We start from the raw sequence: 18,818 nt of genomic DNA on the forward strand, positions 1-18,818 counted from the left end.
TTGAGATAGAGTAGAGAAAATAACAGATAAACTATAAAGTTTTACTGAAAAAAAACTCTGAAATGCATTCAAGAGGTTTTAGGGATTACACAAAGGAAATTTGAGATTTTTGAGATGAAAAGTATTTTTAATTTGAACATGAAAATTACTTTGAACATGGAATATTCAAAACAAATACTCAATATATTCATGGAAAAATCTTTATTTTATTTTACTAAAACTAGAAATATGACTTTTTGTATGTGAAAGACTTGTAATATTAATGGAAAGACTGCCAAATTTCATGAAGATATACCCAATATATTGAAAGTTATAAGTATTAATTTTATAAAGACTTTAAATGAGTATAAAAGGTCACGTGACTCGGTCAAATTGACTGACCCTGTGTTGATAGAGTTAATGGGTTTGATTTCTCAGTAAATCAAAAAGGTAGGAGGTTCATATTTTGGATTCTTGCTGATTATTATATATAGTGTGTATTTGTTTGGAAACTGTAAAAACCTATTATTGAAGTTGTAAATTTCTGAAATTGAAAAATCAGAATTCAGATTCATCGTATGATACAGAAAAATGTGGATTAAGGATTTCTTTATATTCCCTTTGGACATGAAGAAGTTAGAACTTATATAATATAAACAAATGAAATAGAAATTATGTTTTCATGCTGACTTTACTAACAGGCATTGACAATAAAGTTGTTTAAATTTTGAATGTAACTGTAAAAGAATATGACAAGTGCAAAAGGGTTAAAAAAGCTGGTGCATGTAATTATAGTTAAAATATTTACACAAAAAAACATATGACCTCCTTTTTGGTAGTCCAAGCACATACAATGAACACATAATTACAACTGCAGAGGAATACTGCACATGTGTAAAACAACACATGTCATACACATTCATACCTCAAGTTTCACAGTTATATCATAGTTGAGATTTGTAGTCTGCTGCCGTGAAGATCTGGCACATACCCACTTGTCCTACAATACAAAAATAGAAAAATGGTAGTACCAATAATTACCTGGTTTAACATAAAACACATGGCACAATTATGATTTTAGTTAATATACACATTAAATTTATTGCTATCTGGTTTGGCTATTAATTTCAGTATGCAAAAAAAAAAAAAATACAGATGTTATTGGCTAGCATCCTGCATTATATATGTTATCTAGTTGCTGCATCAAACAGAATCTAAGTATTTACTGAAACAAAACACCTAACTGCTTCAAAATACAAATAAAAAGGTATTCCTTTTTTTTATCCTTTAGTGGTACATGAACTCTACAGAACCACTATATGCTCGTAAAATATAATAAACAAAATAATAAAAAATTCATCAAGCACAATGTATACATGACAATGAAGAATCTAGAACTACACAAAAATTGAAGAAAACAATGCCTGACTTGAAAGAAAATGTGAACTACTCATGGGCTTGGCAAGAGCAAGTTGATATTTGGATATTTTTGTTCACAAATTAGGTAATTATTAACGTGTCAGTATCCAACAGAGGAACAGTTAAAACACCAAAAAGAAGTGGAAATAGTTTACAGTAAATAGTTTCTTTACATTCAGGTCATTCTTAATGAGTAAATTCCCACTTCTGAGTAAATTTTATTGTTATAACTGCTTGACAAGAAGCTGAATCTGACACATCATAAATTATATACAAACTATCATCAGTATTACAATTAGTCCAAGTAGTTTCTGATGGGCCGCTGATGTATTCAAAAATAAAATGAATGATATACCGTCATTTATTTTTATCAGTTCTTAACACTGAATTTTGTAGCAGCTAAAAGTTAACATTTTCTTTACCTGAAAATGTGTTTCTGATAGATAATCACCTCCGTGCATAGATTAGTTCTTGAAGTTGAGCTCTTCTGCCTGAGACTTGCATCATCATCATCATCATAAACAGCAGTACATCGATAATTCTACCGATGCTTAGCTACCACACAATCATGAATTATTATTACAGGAAAATGGGAACAAAAGTGGGATCTAACACGCCATGAATACGGAAATGGTGGAGCACATACAGGCAGGGGCACAGCATCTAAGCCATGCATACACAAGTCCTCTGGGCGAGTCCAGCGACATCAGCGAGACTTGCATGCCACCTTATGAAACTACCACCTAAAATTCACATGAAATTGCTCTACTGTATGATGACATATCATGCAGCAAAATCCTCCACCAATAGGAGAGCAACATACTCCCTGCACAAAAGCTCTCTGTGCATTCATATGTGAAAATTTTCATTCTTTGATGAAGCAACCAATAAAAGTGCACCGGAAAAGTGTCAAGGAAGGGTGAGAATATGCATGGAGGTATCTATTGGAAATGAATTTTCATATAAAGAAAATGTTAACTTGTGATATGACTCACCTCTGTGCACAGTTTAGCTACAATCCCACATTGAGATAGTAGGCAATGGTGCAGAAATTACCTAAATAAGCCTCCGTTCAAGAGTGCTAAAAGGAAGCCCATAGTGTGTGACACCCTATGGCAACGGCTCCATAGGGCCACATTTGTGGGAGACTGCATCTCATCTCAATTAGGGTATACTCTTTGCTTGAGTGAAGGATTGGGAGAGACAAGAAGCCTGAAAGGTGTTGCAAGAATGGGCAGAATAGGTACATGACCATTGGTGAGCTTGCACATAAGCCGTTGAAAGGCCAATATGTGTAGTAAGGTGGAAACACGTTCAGACTGTACCAAGTGTGCTCACTTCCTCGACCATCATTAATAGTAGCTGTGGGAGAAGGGCACATGTGAAAAGTATTCATGCACAGCTCCTTGACCATCAGACACTAACAGCCCATAATAGTTGCAGGAGGAAGGCACCACAATAAACACAACTTCAGGATACTTATGAAACTACCACTCAACCATCAGACTCTATGGGCCCAACACCAGCTGTGAGAGTAGGGTTAATGAGTGATACATCACAGTTGAATATTAAGGAATATAACTAACTCTGCAAGCATAGTTGGTGAGGTCATGTCCTTGCAGGAAAAGGTAAAGGGGAATAGAGAATAGGTTAGATAGGTGTCCAAAATTCACTAGAAGATTGTGATGTATCTCAGATTGCGAGTCAGGCACTCTAACCACTTGGACATACTGTCAGTTCCAACTTGTATTGAAGTAAGAAGAGAGGCCCTGAATAGAGGAGGTGTATCAGTTACAAAAGGACAGCGAGAGGAACCACAAGAAGGAAGTGTATGACAAAGCACTGAGTTTCTCAGGCAGGACAACAGCACCTGTCCACAACAGAAATAACACAGAAAAGAGAAATTGAAAGATGAGATAAGGAAGAAAAGGAGTGACTACTTTCCATTACCATGGAATATGAGGGAAGAAAAGACTGACCAAGACAAAGGAAAAGGGAAGCGTAGTAAATAGAAGGTGGGAAGAAACAAGGGCATAGATATGTGTACAATGGCAAGTAGTAATAGGACTCATGTGTCTAGGGAGAGCAGAGACATCTAGAGGTTTCATAGGGATCTGAATAAGAGCATGGAGAACCAAAATGATAATCTAATCAGGCAAGATGTAGGAAAGGGGGCAGTAGATAAGGCAGGAATGAAAGAGGGTAGAAAGAAAGCAGAGAAGTAGGGAAACTGTGACATCAGGAAAGGCAGAAGGTGGAGGAAATGCCACTCTAAAGCTGAGACAGAAGATACTTACAGATCACAGGAGAGTCATCTCATGAAATAAGTGGAATATAATAAAATGTAATGAAATCAAAGGTAAATGGTGATAACAAGACCAGGGTGATAAGTACTTCCATATGTTGGCACACAGAAGAGGTAGAAGAGTGACATGAGTGGGACAAAGATACAGCTACATGATCAGGGAGGTGGACTGGACAATACCACATGCAATAACAAAGGGATGTCATATCCTAAGAGTAATTTGTGAGGGTGGATCAGAAGAGATGGAAAGTTGAGAAGAGGAAGACAAGACTGAGATATAAGGAGGTGGAGAAACAAGGTTGAGATAGCCTATGAGGGGCCATCAAAGGGACCCTTTAAGGTTGTCCTAAAACTGAGCAAGGACCTGAAGGAGCAGATGGAGATGAGAACATGCATAATAAAGGAATTGGATCTAACCAGATTGAGGGCACAAACAGCCAGAGCTGAAGAATGAGGCACATGAGACCACAACAAAGGAATTTAACAAAGAGGGGTGTGGCAAGGCAACAAGAGGAGGAAGACCAGTGAGTGAGAAACCAATCCATGGGTAGACACGGCCATATCGAGAAGACACTGTGTAATAATGTGCAGTGCCCCCAGAACATGACAAGTTATGAATACATTTGAACATAATAAACCTAGAACTATGCCTGAACACTATCTTCTATATGTGTATGTTATGGAGTAAGTAGCCATATCTAAACTTTGACTATGGGATACTTGGTATAAAATTAATGGTTTTGTCTAAACCTTATCTTCTAGTGGTATGTGAAATAGTAATTAACACGATCTAATCACAATATTTTATGTGGACATGTGATGAATTATGGAACTAGAATGAAGCATTAATTACAATATGTACATGCTACAAAGTAATGTACTAGAACAAAATATTATTGCCGATGTATGACATGTTATGGATAAACGATCATATCTAAATCCTATCCTCTCATGATACATAAAGAAATTAATCACCAGATCTAATCTTTATAGACTACGTGGACATGTTAAAGAGCAATAAACAAAGCAGAAACAATAGCTACTATGTGTAAATGCTAAGAAGCAATGAATGATAAAAAATTATTGTCTATGTGTGACTTGTCAAGGAGTAATGGATGAGAACTGAACATTATCATCCATGGGTAAACATTAAGCAGTAAAATACTATGATTAATCATTAAACAGACATGTTAAGGAGTAATGAATGAAGTCTGTACATCATCGACAAAATGTTGCAAATTAAGGAAGAATAAACTATATCAAAATATTATCTGCTATGTGTACATATTAAGGACTAACTAACCATGACTAAACAGTACGTACTAGGTGTACGTGTTAAGGAGTAATGAACTATGATGAAAAATAATTGAATCGAAGCACACATGAGAGGGACCACACCACTTCTGAAACAAGTATGTCCTGCGACCTTGAAGTGAGGTGTCATGAAACAGGCATCATCAAGGACCAAACCAATAATGAAAGGCCTCGGGAAACATTGTAGCAAGAATCTCCCCAACCCCAACTGGACAGACAAGGTTCCACTTCCCATTCTCAGTATTAAGAGGTGGAGAACAGTGCCAAAGAATCAATTGAGTATATACAATGTAAGGTGGCTAGGACAAATGGACCATGAACAATAGATGTGCACTAACTCCATCCATACATAAACAGAGTGCCATATTGCAAGCAACCAGAATTACAATGAGGAAATAAACAAACTTCCACACAAACCGTAGGAGGCAAGAAGTATACCAAACTGAACCTGGATTTATAGGGTATTGTGTGAATCTCAACTCAAGCGTAAGAGCAGGAATTCCTCCTGTAGCCACTATTACAAGCAGGAAAAGAAGAAGATCCACTCAACCATAAGAGCAGGGAAGAAAACCATGTGCATCCGAAATTAAAAGTAGGATGTGGAACATCTGCCCAACCATAGGAACAGGGTATTATACATTCCATAACCGGCATTACAAGATGGATGAAATCCTCTGTGCTCAACCGTATAATCAGGGAAAATTCATCCTGCAACTGAAATTACCAAGATGGGGGCATCTACTGGTCTCAATCAAAGGACCTGAACTCGGTATTATGAGGAGAATCCAGTGGTGGCTGATCCACCTCCCTTCCACATCAGACTTCCTGGAACAATAACCTAGGAGGGAGAAGGGGAAAAGGTTCCCAGCTTCGCACTCTTCTCAAACGAGTGTAGAGAGAAATAATGTTACTATATGTATGCTACACTCCAAGGAAGCTCCGTGGTCCACCACACAAGCAGCTAGGAACTGGAAAATGGTAAGGACTCCCAAACTCCACATGAGGAAAGGAGAATAAAATGCAGTGGAGATTTTGGAGAAACAACACATCAGAGAAAGTGCAATGGGCGACTGCGAAACCATATTTTGAAAAGCAGACCCAATTTATTCAATCAAGGGAGCAGCAGTGATGGACAGAAATTCCCTTCTACTTTATTCATGATAGTCCATGAGTGACAGTCCATCAAGTATGGAACAGAAATATACATATACCGCTAGGTAAGCCACCAGTGGTCTTGAGGAATATCCCATCTCAACAGTGTGTGTTACAAACTTAAAGATAGCAAGCGCAGGTTAAAGTAAGGCATACCTAACAAGGCAAAACTCGCCACTGAGCAAGATCTGAATATGTAATAATGACATAAGGAGAGGCTTATGGGGAAATAAAACAAAAAAAATACACTTACTCAATGCTGAGTCAAACCAGAGCATGCAGAATTGCCATTGGAGGGAAAATATATCCACCAGAGAAGGATACAGCCAGATGAAGCAAGTAATGAGAGACAAAAGTATAAGTAGTAGTCTACAGTCCAGCCTGGACAATCTCTTTCAGAGGATGACAAAAATGAGCCACCTAACATGTCAAAACAAAGGAGATGAGACACAATAAAGAAGGTGACCTATGGAAGAAAGAGAAGAGTAATCTGAATAAGCTGGTGAAAACTCAACCTGTAATGGTGATGAGGAAAAGGTCTTAGACACCAAATGGCTCCAGGGAAGAAACAAAAGGGAGCAAGAACCACAAAAGGAAGCAGTTTGAGCAACATATCATCATAGAGTCTGCACAGGAAACAAAAGGCAAACTGGAACCAACAGGGAACAAATATGGGAAAGGGAAGGGATTGAAAATGGTGCAAAGGCAGGTACTCCCATGCAGGCAGTGGAGGTCTCTGGGGGAGGAACTGAGACTGAAACATCCAGAGAACTTGAACTCGAGAGGTGTGGATGAAGAAAATAGATCAGGGGAGGAGACATATTGGTGATAAGGCATAAAATGGAAGGCCTCTCTATATTAGAAAAAAGTAGACAAACCCAAAGCCAGAAGCCAAGGAATCAGAGACCAGAAAGACAGCAAGATCACCCCCAGATGAGCAGTAAATACATCTATGTGCTGAGTGTCCTGATGAGAGCATAACAACTGGAGGATGGAGAGACCACTCCATGAGAATGACCATGAGTATATGGTAGAACTAATCCACAACTGGAATCAAAACACTGGGAAGAAGGCAAGCCAAGAACAATATCCTGTGTCTGTGGGTTCGGAAGTTGTAGCCCAAGAGTCGAAAATCAAAGGAACCAGAATCTGATGCCCACTTGCTTGCAGAAGTATAGTACAACTTGGAAGATGTTGGAGAGCACTAAAACCATTTTCTTTCACAAAAGATGGAAAATAAGAGACAGAGCTCTATGAGCAATGAAGAGCACCAAAACTGGGAAACAAAGACTGGATACATCAAAGGCCAATATTTTGAAATATCCAGGGTATTGAGGTATGTACTCTAACCTACAAGAGAAGAATCTGTGAAAGATGAAAGAGAAACACCCACAATACCATGGTCACCTTCCAACCACCAAACAACACTGGACTGATGGAAAGAATGAAAAACAACCATGAACCAAAGGGGTCCATGCAGAGGTGCCATCAATTGAGGAATACCCATCAAAGGTGCTGTGCGAGTGCCACGGACGAGTAAGAGAGCAACCAATTAAGTTCAAATCCCCATAAGAGATAGAACCCCTCAAGATAGCCAGGAAAGAGCCTTGAAGACTAAATGCTCCATATCCAAAATACTGAGTGGAAAATGAAAGGTCCAGTTGATGTTGTGTAGTGAAGATAATACCCCACGAGAATCAAAAAGAGGGAAAATAGAAAATCCCTCATACTGAAGATCCAAACAACATGACTGCCTCCTCCAGGAGCAAACTGATGTAAACTGAAGACAGGAAAAATCCGGAAACTAGTTGTCCTGAGAAAGAGGATACTGGTTGACTAACACTGGTAGACAGCCAGCAAAGTTTGTGACTACTCACTAAAACGTATAAAGGATCCAAGTGAAACCCATACAGATGAGGAAGAGAAAAATACCCCTCCCCATGGGCAACTGAAAGATGGAACTACTATGTTAAACAAGGATACCCACGGGCAAGGTGTGAAAACCCAATAAAGGGACTGAAACAACACCCTGAAGAGGCTGAAGAAGGCAGGAGAGATCAATGACAGGCCTTCATATATCAGCCAAGGAGGGGATAACTAAAGGCTGAGAGGAAAAATTCCTCGCCGAATTGAAAAACTGGCAGTATAACACTGGGTAAGAGAAGATGTCACCCAAGAATGGGCAATCAATTGTGTGAGACAGGATCCCTTGAATGAAGGAAAGGAATGGTAAACAATTATAAAGATGGCCAGCAGTACTGAATAGATCCACACTCTGAAAAATCCACAGAATGAAGGTCTACCAAAAGTCCACAAAACAGAGAAACCCAGACTCCACAGGATTTGACCCCACTATATAGAGACCCATATCGCTGTCAACGACCAAGATGGGCATGGGAAAAACAAGAAAATGGTGTGAGAATGTCGAGATGCAAGTAAAAGATAAAAGGGAAGTAAGCAAAATGGCCACCTTGATACGGGACCCAAAAGAAGTAAAACAGGCCCCAAAAACTGCATTTCACAAAAATGGAGCTAGTCTCAATTCCCAGAGAGATGATGTGGGGAGACAAACTTCCGCAAGTAGCATATCTCATCCCAACACCAAATGAGTCAGGGAAGTAGAGAAAGGCTGACAAGGACAGCCACTTCCTGAAAGGTGGAAGCATGTAGATATAATTTTTTTTTTTGGGGGGGGGAGGCACATGAACCCCAAACTCAAGTGAGATAAAATCCAAATGGCAGGAACCTAGGAAAACAACACTAACAATAGAGTGCAAAACACTGTTGTGTTTTTGAAATTGCCACAAAGTATTTGAAGGACTTAGGAAAACAATAAAATATGAGAAGTATCAACTAACAGATAGTGAGAAAGAGCTAACTGTGGCATGGGTACTGTGGGAACAAACCCTGAAATGTAGATTATGTGGAGAAAAATTGGTGTCTAGTCTTAAAAAAATGAGGAATATAAGTCATATATTTAACAATGATTAAAAAAAGATAACCATAAATTACTATTTATTTATTTGTGTATAATGAGTACTGTTTATAATTATCATAATTAAGTTACTATTACAAATATAACCATAAAGTAGTAGTCATTAAAACTTGAAACATATAACTTATAAACCAGCTAAACATAACTAGTGAACAAACAAAAGTTTGATATTTCTAGAATGCAGTCAAACTGAAATATATTAATTATAGATACTAATACGTACATAATTAGTAAAGTGTGTTAATGATTCCAATTCAATTGCATGACTGAAGAAATGAACCTTGGAATATTGGTAGATAAGTGACTCAAGCCACTGAAAAAATGCTCTCTTGCTAGTAACAGAACTAACAAAATTTTAGAATACATTTATAAACATGCTCATAGTTTTTGCTGTATAACATACACTAGTCAGATCTCACTGCAATAATTTATAGTTTTTGTCACCATATCAACTCAATCATGGTATGGAAAATAGGGTTCTTGGTGTTTTTGTTGATCAGTTAGTTGCTTAGGCCTTCCAGGCAGTGTGTTGCTGTGGAAATCAAATAGGATTTTCTTGGAACTATAGGAATACTGAATAAAGTCATAGGAAGTTGTCATTTCTTTGTACAGATGTCTGATTAGGCCTCAATTAGAGTATTGTGTTCAGTCTTGGGCTCCTTACTTTAAGAAAAGCATTGAGTTATTAAAAAGAGTTCAAAGAAGGGCTATTAGGATGATTCATGGAATGGAGGGATGTCATATATTCTTAAAATTATTTTTTTCTGATTGATATACCCAAAATTATAAATGGAACAGATAGGATAGATGCATTACCTTTCTTTGTCATTGCAAATTATGCAATTTCACCTTAAAAACAGGGTGGTCAGCTTTTGGAATGGCTTTCCTTCAGACATGGTAGATGTAAGAGAAGTGGGAAAATGGAAGAATATGGTTGAGAAGTATTTAGGGAGTCAAGGTTGAATACAGGTAGGTGGGTATTTGATGAAATGAAGGGGCCTCTTGCTGTTCATCAAATCCAATGCTTCTTTACTGACATGGCAAGGTGGAAAGCAGACTATAAGGTTCAAGTCTCTAGCTCTAAGTACCATATCATTGCACCTGGCACGATCTGCTTTGAGGAAAGTGTTTGGTAGCAAATCTGAATGGGAAAGTACATTTGTCAGAAGGTATTGCAGGTGTCCTAAGATGAGCTCACTGATGGCAGAAATATCATGCAGAACAAAAGGACAAATACTTGCTTGATCTTGATTTTCACTGTTGCTAAAGGTTGGGAAAATATGATTTTTTGTTGTATTTGCAACTGATTGGGTCTCATTGAGAGTACTGTGTTTTGGGCTTCTTACCTTAGAAAGAACATTGAGTGATTGGAAATGGTTCAAAGGTGAGCTATTAGGATAATACCTTGGATCTAACGTTACCACATGAGAACCTGTTAAGATTTCTGAAATTGTTTTCTCTTAATAAAAGAATAGTTTGAGGGAATATGATTGAGATGTTCAAGATTTTTAAGAGGAATTGATACATCGTCTTTTTTCATATCTAATAGTAGGAATGGCAGGACAAAGGGCACAAATATAAATGTTTGCAAGGTAGGAAACATCTTCAATATACACAGTTTTACTTTTCTAACTGAATAATCAGCCTTTGGAATGAATTGCCTTCAGATGTGATGAATGAAATAAACTTATTGAAATTTAAAGGTAGATTTGATAAATATATAAAATATCAGGGCCAGATTTCAGTTGCTTTTGTTTTGCAATTTAGTGTACAGGACAGCCTTGATGGATCACTGGGCTCCTTTTTGCCCCTGACTGTTACGTTATATTGGCTTACTTAAAAAGATTTAGAAAAGGGCTACTAGAATGATTCCAGGAATGGAATAGTTATCTTACAGGGAAATGTTAAGATCACTTAACTTATATTTTCTTGCAGAGAGTAGGGGTGATCTTATCAACATTTTCCATACAGGCCTGGGTCATTTATATATATTACAACCTTTTACAGTGTTACATTCAAAATTTAATTAAACAACTTTATTTTCACTGGTTGTCAGTAAACGTTGCATAAAAATATAGTTTATAATATATATTTGTACATTATTTAAATTTTTACTTTTTAATTCTTTTTTTGTGTTACATGATGGGTTTCAGTTATGTTTCTAACTTTACTTATTTTATAACAACACATAATTACAAGCAAGGATCTAAAATTTGAAGCTCCAACCTTCTTGAATTGTTGAGATATCAATAAATTTGTCATACCCACCAGAGAAACCCCTCCCCTCTCTCTCTGACTTTCAACATTGTTCACTATTTAATTATTCATGGCTGATGGACAAAGAGCAGGTTATCCTGTACATAAATCTTCTGTTGCTTAGTTTCTTGCCTTATACAGGTAGCATAACTATTTGGTTTATGGTGGTCATATTTACTTGCTCAGAATGTTAAAGGAATTTTTAACTTGTTTATAGTTTACTTGTAAAGCCACATAAATGATAGTTTTTCTGTGATATTCTACTTAAGTGAGAAATAAAATCTATATTTCAAACTCCACAAATTCTTTTATGGACATACAAACTAATGAGAAGAACAAGTCTTACAGAAGAATGTTTTAATTTTTACTCAAGTGAAAACAAGCTTGGGTATGCAACAAATACTACAATGTATATTTATTGTTTTACATATTCTTTAACAAAATTAACTGAAATGTAAAAATTAGCCACTTCTTGGCTTAGTCTAATAATATATACAAAATAAAACATTTAAACTTTCACAAGTACAGCATGTGCATAAAACAGGCTTTGACAAATCCCAGACCCCAGGTTGCCAAGGTGACTAAAGACTTCATTGTGGCACCCAGTATTTTCTTCCATTCTATTCAGGTGTAGGGCTATGCTAAATACAATTTTAATCTAGAGCAGTTCTCAACTCTTGGGAATTCAGAACTATTTTCACGTTCTATGAGTTCTAAATCAAACTTTGTTTCTAAGATCTTAATAGTGGATTCAGCACTTCATGTTTTTTCAAGAATGAAGCAATGAGGTTGCATGACACATTATTAATTTCATGCCATTTTGTTTTTCTTCTTTCTCTCAATTCAATCAATCAGTGTATGTGTGTGTAGACTCAGATGGGACCAAATACAGTTAGTTCAGGTAATACTAAGAAGTGGTTGCTGATATTATGCGATTGTTAGCATGCACTAATTGCTGTGAAAATAAATAAATACACACTGGTGCCACAATTATTTGCACTGACCAAGGAAAGCAAAAAATTGCAAATAACAGAAACAGTGGATAATCGAGGCACTAATGTATCTCACTAGTTAGCCCACTGTTCAATCTAAATAAAACTGTTCAATATATTTAAATTCCTTGCTTTAAGTCATAATCTCTTTTACTGTAATTTAATCACATTATCATGAAAAATTATAAAAGTTGTCACAATCATAATAATAAAAGCCAAGTGTCGGTCAGTCATACTTGATTTCTCTGAATTTCATTAGTTACAAAAGTCCAATTCCACTTTTTCTCCTATAACACTTCCTCTTTTGATTGCCCCTTCTCATTTCAGTTGAATTTAATTGCTAACATAGGCAAAAATAGCTCCTAAACTTTGTCACTTTTTATGCTATAAACAAGGATGTGCATTCACACCCTATCAATGCCTGTGAAAAACAAGTCAAAAGTTAACACAAACCTATTCTTGGAAATATTTACAAAAAGCCTTTGTTAAAACAGACTAAAGATAATAATTATCTGTAGGGAAGAGGACAATGTGAAACTGGGCAACACCCCAACACAACCTGAACATGTATCTGTAGATAAAGGAGATCCTCCATGCAGCATAGAACAGCGGATGGCAACTGAAGTTGAGTGAAATCTTTAAGAAATCTTAACGTGTATTTTGTAGACTGTGTTTTTAATCACTAATCAAATAAAGTTAACCAAGTTACAAATAATTTATATTCCTGTCTTAACAGCTAAAAACAAAAGAGGCAAGGTTAGCCTTGAACCAGCTGACTTATGATTTGAATGCATGCAAAATCCCATGAACATCAGCCTACACCTGAACTTCTGCAACCAAAATTAATTTCTGAGCAATATTTCTCCAAAACATGTAAAATAATGTCTAGAATTGTAATGACACAATTATCTTGACAAAATCTGGGGAAAAGAAAAAACCACAGATAATCAAGGATCGTGGATAATGTAGGCTTAGATAACTGAGGCACTAGTGTAGCCCCCATTACAAACAGTAGTGAGTTAGGTTAGGCACACTTGGCTCCTAAGTTTTTGGGCTGGCTCCCAATCTGAAGATATTTGTCAGGCCTGGCACAATATGACACTTCACAGTTACTTGCTAATTAGATTAGCTGTAATGGAAAGAACTAATGGGATCCCACATTGATTTATTTCTTTTAAAGGAGGATCACTGCCCCATCTGCATACAAAGTATAGAAATAAAACCACATAATTAAAAGGAAGTAGATTTGAAAACGTTATCAGTTGAAACTGTTAAGGTTAATAATCTGAATCTTTCTCCTGCTCATCAATACTGCAGTGGAAAAAAACAGTATTGTCAATTTTATTTCATATTTGTAAACTTTCGTTTCACTGTGCATTGATGAATATATACAGTTAGTGTTAAGATACAGAAAATAAGAAATAAAAGATAAATTATTACCCAAAAAACTTTTAATATTCATTTAGAAGATTCTACTGGCTATATAAATGAAATATAAAACACTCTAAAATGAAAATAATTATTTTTTATTTTTAGTATCACTCAGTAAAGGCTTTGGAAATTCCTGGACAAATCTTTAGTAAAAGTACTTTATTAAAAATAATGATTTTTTGTGTGCACAGCACTTGTAACATTTACTACAAGCTTGCCAAATTTCTTGAAGTTGCAAACAGTAAATTCAGAATTACAGTAAGTATTATTATGTATAGCCTAACAGATAAGGCGTTCATCAATTTGAGTGAGCTCGTGAACAATGGGGTAAAGTTTACAAGGTTATTCAGGGAATCAACATGATAAAGCCTTTTGATTTCTTTCTGTTATATTTGAAGAGAGAATGAGAGGATACAAGTTTAAGATTTAGAAAAGGCAAGCTAAGCTCTAGTTATGACAGGTTAAACTTTTCTAGCATATTGACTGATTTATGGAATAAGTTGTCATTTACAGGAGTGGAAAGCAGCGTTTCATAGGAGTTTAAGAGAAGAATTTAATGATTTCCTGAAAAACTGAAAGGTGGTTTAAATATTTACTTTTTTCAAGGATGGGTGTGAAAGGATGGGTTTCAAGGTGCAAATGGTCCCTTATTCATGGATAATATTTATCAGTATATTTAGAATTTTTCTCAATACCAAAGAAGACTTACTAACCTATAATTTCCAGTGCAAATTTTATTACCTTGTTTAAACTTATGAGTTGCAATAGAAATACTCCAATCCTCAGAAACTTGCCCACTATATACTTGCATACCAAACATGAGAGAGACAGGCTCATATATTTGATCAATGAATTTATTAAAAATCCTGGGGAAAAACATGTGCTGTAAACTATCAATCTTGATTTATGTATATAGGATGATAAAAGAAGGCTAATTTCTGATAATTAGGTGATGACTCAATTAGTAAATTCTACTTTTCTTCAATTTTTACTTAAGAAAATTTAAGCAATACTCATCATTTTGAACAGTTGATAGATTACATATTTAATAGTGGCAATGGTAGAACTAGGAGGACACATAAAATAACAGTATCCACCATAAATAAAGGCAACCACTCTGTTATAAAGTTATTCTGGTTGAAGATACTTAGATAGCTCCTACCATGCTCAAATTTGTATTTATGTTCCCTAGTCCAATGATTCTTACCATTAAGTACAAAAAATATGATGCATAAACACTATCATTTCCCTGAACATTAACAACCTTAATTAAACAGCTGAACCAAATACCCTCTAACTCTTCTTTTTTCAAGGGAAAACATTTAAACAATCATATTCCTCGTACGACAAGCTTTCAATACCAGGTTTCATTGTAATTTGTAGTACTAGTAGTAGCCCTCCTCTGAACACTTTCCAAGAATTCAGTGTCCTTACTATTAAGATAAGGCATTCAAGACTCAACACAATATTTCAAACGTGGCCTATACAATGACATAATAACCTCTTCAGACTTGTATTCAATATTTCTATACCTACAACTACATCCTATTTCCTTACCACTATAAGTTATAACTATAAGCTTGTGAAAGCGTATGCCTGATGATGTGGTGTGTGCTTTATGTGGAAATCAGCTAGTGGTTGGGAAAAACTATTGTAAAGACTGAAAGTCACAAAAACTTTCTGGCTAATGATTATGAAATGAATCATACACTAATCAGCTAGTGGTTGGGATGGATTTTTGTAAAGAACGAATGAATGTGGTTGGGAATGTGAAGCACAATATTTGAATAAGGTTTGTTTAAAAACATAAACTGAGACAAAGTTTTATCACCTTCTCTTTTCTCATTTGAACTTACCGACATAGATAAGTTAGCAGGTGAAGTTTCTCTTTTATTTTTATTGGTATTTGCAATATTTGGAGAAATGACATCAGAACCCATTTCTTTTCCTTCACCTGTTAAGTTGTAATCACCATCTTCAATATCACTCCTGAATAAACTCTCTGTATCAACCACTTTTGTATCCATATATTTAAATTGTTTATTAGTGTTACTACTATTACTGTTAGCTAAGATGTCAATATCCTCCAAAACATTAACATTGCTTGATGAAGCTTGTGAATGCAAAATCAAAGTTTCTGATGTTCTTTTCAAATTTTTAGTTTTTATATGATTCAATTGATTGACAGCTTGGTCCATATTTAGGGATTTTTTATTAGGACTATTGCAGTTTGAAATTCTCTGAGACGTATCTAAAGCTTTTGACCATCTTAAAGATTCATATTTAGTTGTACTTCTAGCACTGGGTTTTGTATTTGACTTATAACTGTTGTTCTGTTTGGAACTAGAAGAAATTTCATTAGTCATACTCATAGCTGGATTAGTTTTTCGTATCTCGAAATCTTTACAATCCAAATATTTCTTTTCTTTCAGACTGTTACTTAACCAAAGTGTTGTAACTACATTTACCGTTTGGCCTACTTTTGTGAGAGTTGAAAATATTTCATTCCCTTTTAAAATTTTACAAATCTTTAACCATTCGATGGACTCATCAACAATAATATGAGTGGTCATTTCAGTAAGCGTTTGTTCTACATTTCCACCATACTTAGTTAACTGCTTTTGGAATAATTCAAGCCTTTTATGTCCTATGCCAGAAGGAATAATAAACGCCTTAACATCACGAAAGAACATTGTTTCTTCATTGCTTGATGTGGTTTCCGTATTACGAGTTCTAGTTTTATTACAGCTTTCATCCTTCTTTGTACAAGTTGTAGCGGTACTGCTTTTCTCCATGTTACCAACTCGAGATGAAATTCAATAGAACTTAGAAGATAGGGCGCTTTAAATGTACATCTGAAGATTGAGAGTTCCCCAAAATCTCGTATTATTCAATTTTCTTTAATTAAAATAGTTCCTATTAATTTCGTCGAATATTTTCCTTTTATAAAATCTACAAAAAAAACAAACAATAAACATCATCTTTCACTTTCAGCTCCACTAAATGAGTTTCTAATAACATTCTAATAAAAATTCTTAACTTAAAGGGGGGGGGGGATAGAGATCTTTAAAAAATTACAGAAACAGGATAGATAGGAATTAATGTATATCTCAAACCTTAAGCTTGTTTGTATAATTTTTTTTGCGATTGCATTTTCACTTTAAGCTACCCATCTTGTTTCTTTTCTTTTTGAAGATCCATATTCCCTTTTTTCTAGATTAACAATTTTAAATAATCTTGTTTCTCTAGTTTTTATGTACATAAATCTGTATAATAGCAATTAATTAATTAATTATACTGTCCTATTTCAAACAATTTAGTTTGATGAAATTCGTAGTTTTTTTGTAGTTGGTTTATGATACTCTCTCGAGAAACAATAACAACATTTGGATTGGTTTCCTGCAGATTTGATGGCTATTGCTCTTGATATCAGTGAAAGTGGTACTACATGTAGGATCACTATGATGCATGGGGATCAACATACCACATGTTATGTATATGCTTATATAATATATACATCTACTGTATTGACACCCTGTAGCTGTAGGGAGAGTCTGTAAACACTGAATTGGAGGGACTACTGAACTATACTGGAATGGTGCACGCAGTGGATTTTGTAACCTTGTGAGTTTTATACATGCACATGCAATGCATGTTGGTTAGTGTATATGTATATATTTACATGTATACATGTAAGCTTTATAGTTTTTTAAGTTGTAAAGCCGCATATATGGATAGCCATATGCATGAAATTTTCAAGTTGTATAAATGCATGCATATATATTCAATGCAAATATAAGACAAAGTATCATAATATGTATACATATAAGCATTTTTAATATATCTTATAGTTGTTATACTTTCCCTTCATTTTTCTCCTCCTCCTATCCAATGGTCATATTAAGGCCGGTCATGATTTTGATGCAGCTGGCAAGATTTCCTCTTAAAATGACATTTTGCACACTCTATACGGTCTAAAACGTGTTCATTAAGTTAACAATTATGAAGTGATTATATTAATATACCTTTCTCCACCCTATTTCTTACGGAATTCGGGTCGTGACATCTCCAGTCCCTCTTCAATTGTGACCACATTAAACTCTGATGGGCCTTCGTTGCTGCATACTTTATCTGAAACTAAATGTTTTCTAAGTACAATTTATAGCTACAAAATATATCTTCCTCACTTTCGACTATAATTTTCGCCATCTCCTACTTGTACGATTCTTGCCTCTTCAAGGATGGTTACTCTATCTACAGTATCTATAAAATTTGCAATCATGCAGTGTTGGCTATAATTCAACATTTACCACCAGCATTCATCATGGTTGCCAATCCAATGCTCGAAACTAAGCTTGGTGCTATCAAGCCGTGTATGTAATTTAATGTTTATCTGTCAGACATGACGCATCTACCATAGCGATTATCAGCTTATTGTTGCAACTGTATTGATGTCGCGTATCATTTGTTTATGTATAGAGTTCCTACCCTTTCGGACACGACGATGCTGACGGGATCACAGTTTTTTACCACTGCATGAGCTATTTCGGCCATGCTACACAAACGTCTAGACTATCTCCCACAACATAAATCTTTAAACCATAGTTAAAAAATACGCAGCTATATACGTATGCATGTAATAGATTATTAGGCTCCATATAAACCACAGACAACATTAAAACGATTGGGTATGAACAGTTATACAGCCACTGTTATTGGTTATATAATCAAATAAACTTAAAACTACTCTACACAATGTGGAAAAATGTTTTTAGAAATATTGCCTTGGAGTTATTACAATACGCACAGCCATTTTTGCTGAAGGCTAGTGAAACAATATTAAATAATAATAAAGAACAAATGGGCGATCCATAATAATGGTTGGAGACGGCTTGAATGGGTAATGAAGAAAAACTTTAATATAAGTTTAATATAACAGCAAATATACAACGTTTCGACTAAGGTTTATACAATG

The 18,818-nt window shown here is 35.4% G+C and overlaps 1 protein-coding gene across 2 annotated transcripts in view; it reads right to left on the reverse strand.

Moving 5' to 3' along the window:
- Positions 1-16,729, reverse strand: part of LOC106464170 (DNA polymerase lambda-like) — a 69,036-nt gene extending 52,307 nt beyond the window's left edge. The window contains exons 1-2 of one of the 2 annotated variants that reach the window (XM_013924291.2): positions 15,700-16,729; positions 905-979 (exon numbers count right to left, since the gene is read on the reverse strand). In XM_013924291.2, the coding sequence (XP_013779745.2) occupies positions 905-979; positions 15,700-16,638 (1,014 nt within the window). In that variant the 5' untranslated portion in view covers positions 16,639-16,729. The remainder of the gene's footprint in view (positions 1-904; positions 980-15,699) is intronic. The other variant, XM_022391858.1, reaches the window with a different exon arrangement.
- Between the last annotated feature and the right edge of the window lie 2,089 nt (positions 16,730-18,818).

The sequence above is a fragment of the Limulus polyphemus genome, unplaced genomic scaffold (genome assembly GCF_000517525.1).
Source record: "Limulus polyphemus unplaced genomic scaffold, Limulus_polyphemus-2.1.2 Scaffold1577, whole genome shotgun sequence".
NCBI lineage: Eukaryota > Metazoa > Arthropoda > Merostomata > Xiphosura > Limulidae > Limulus > Limulus polyphemus.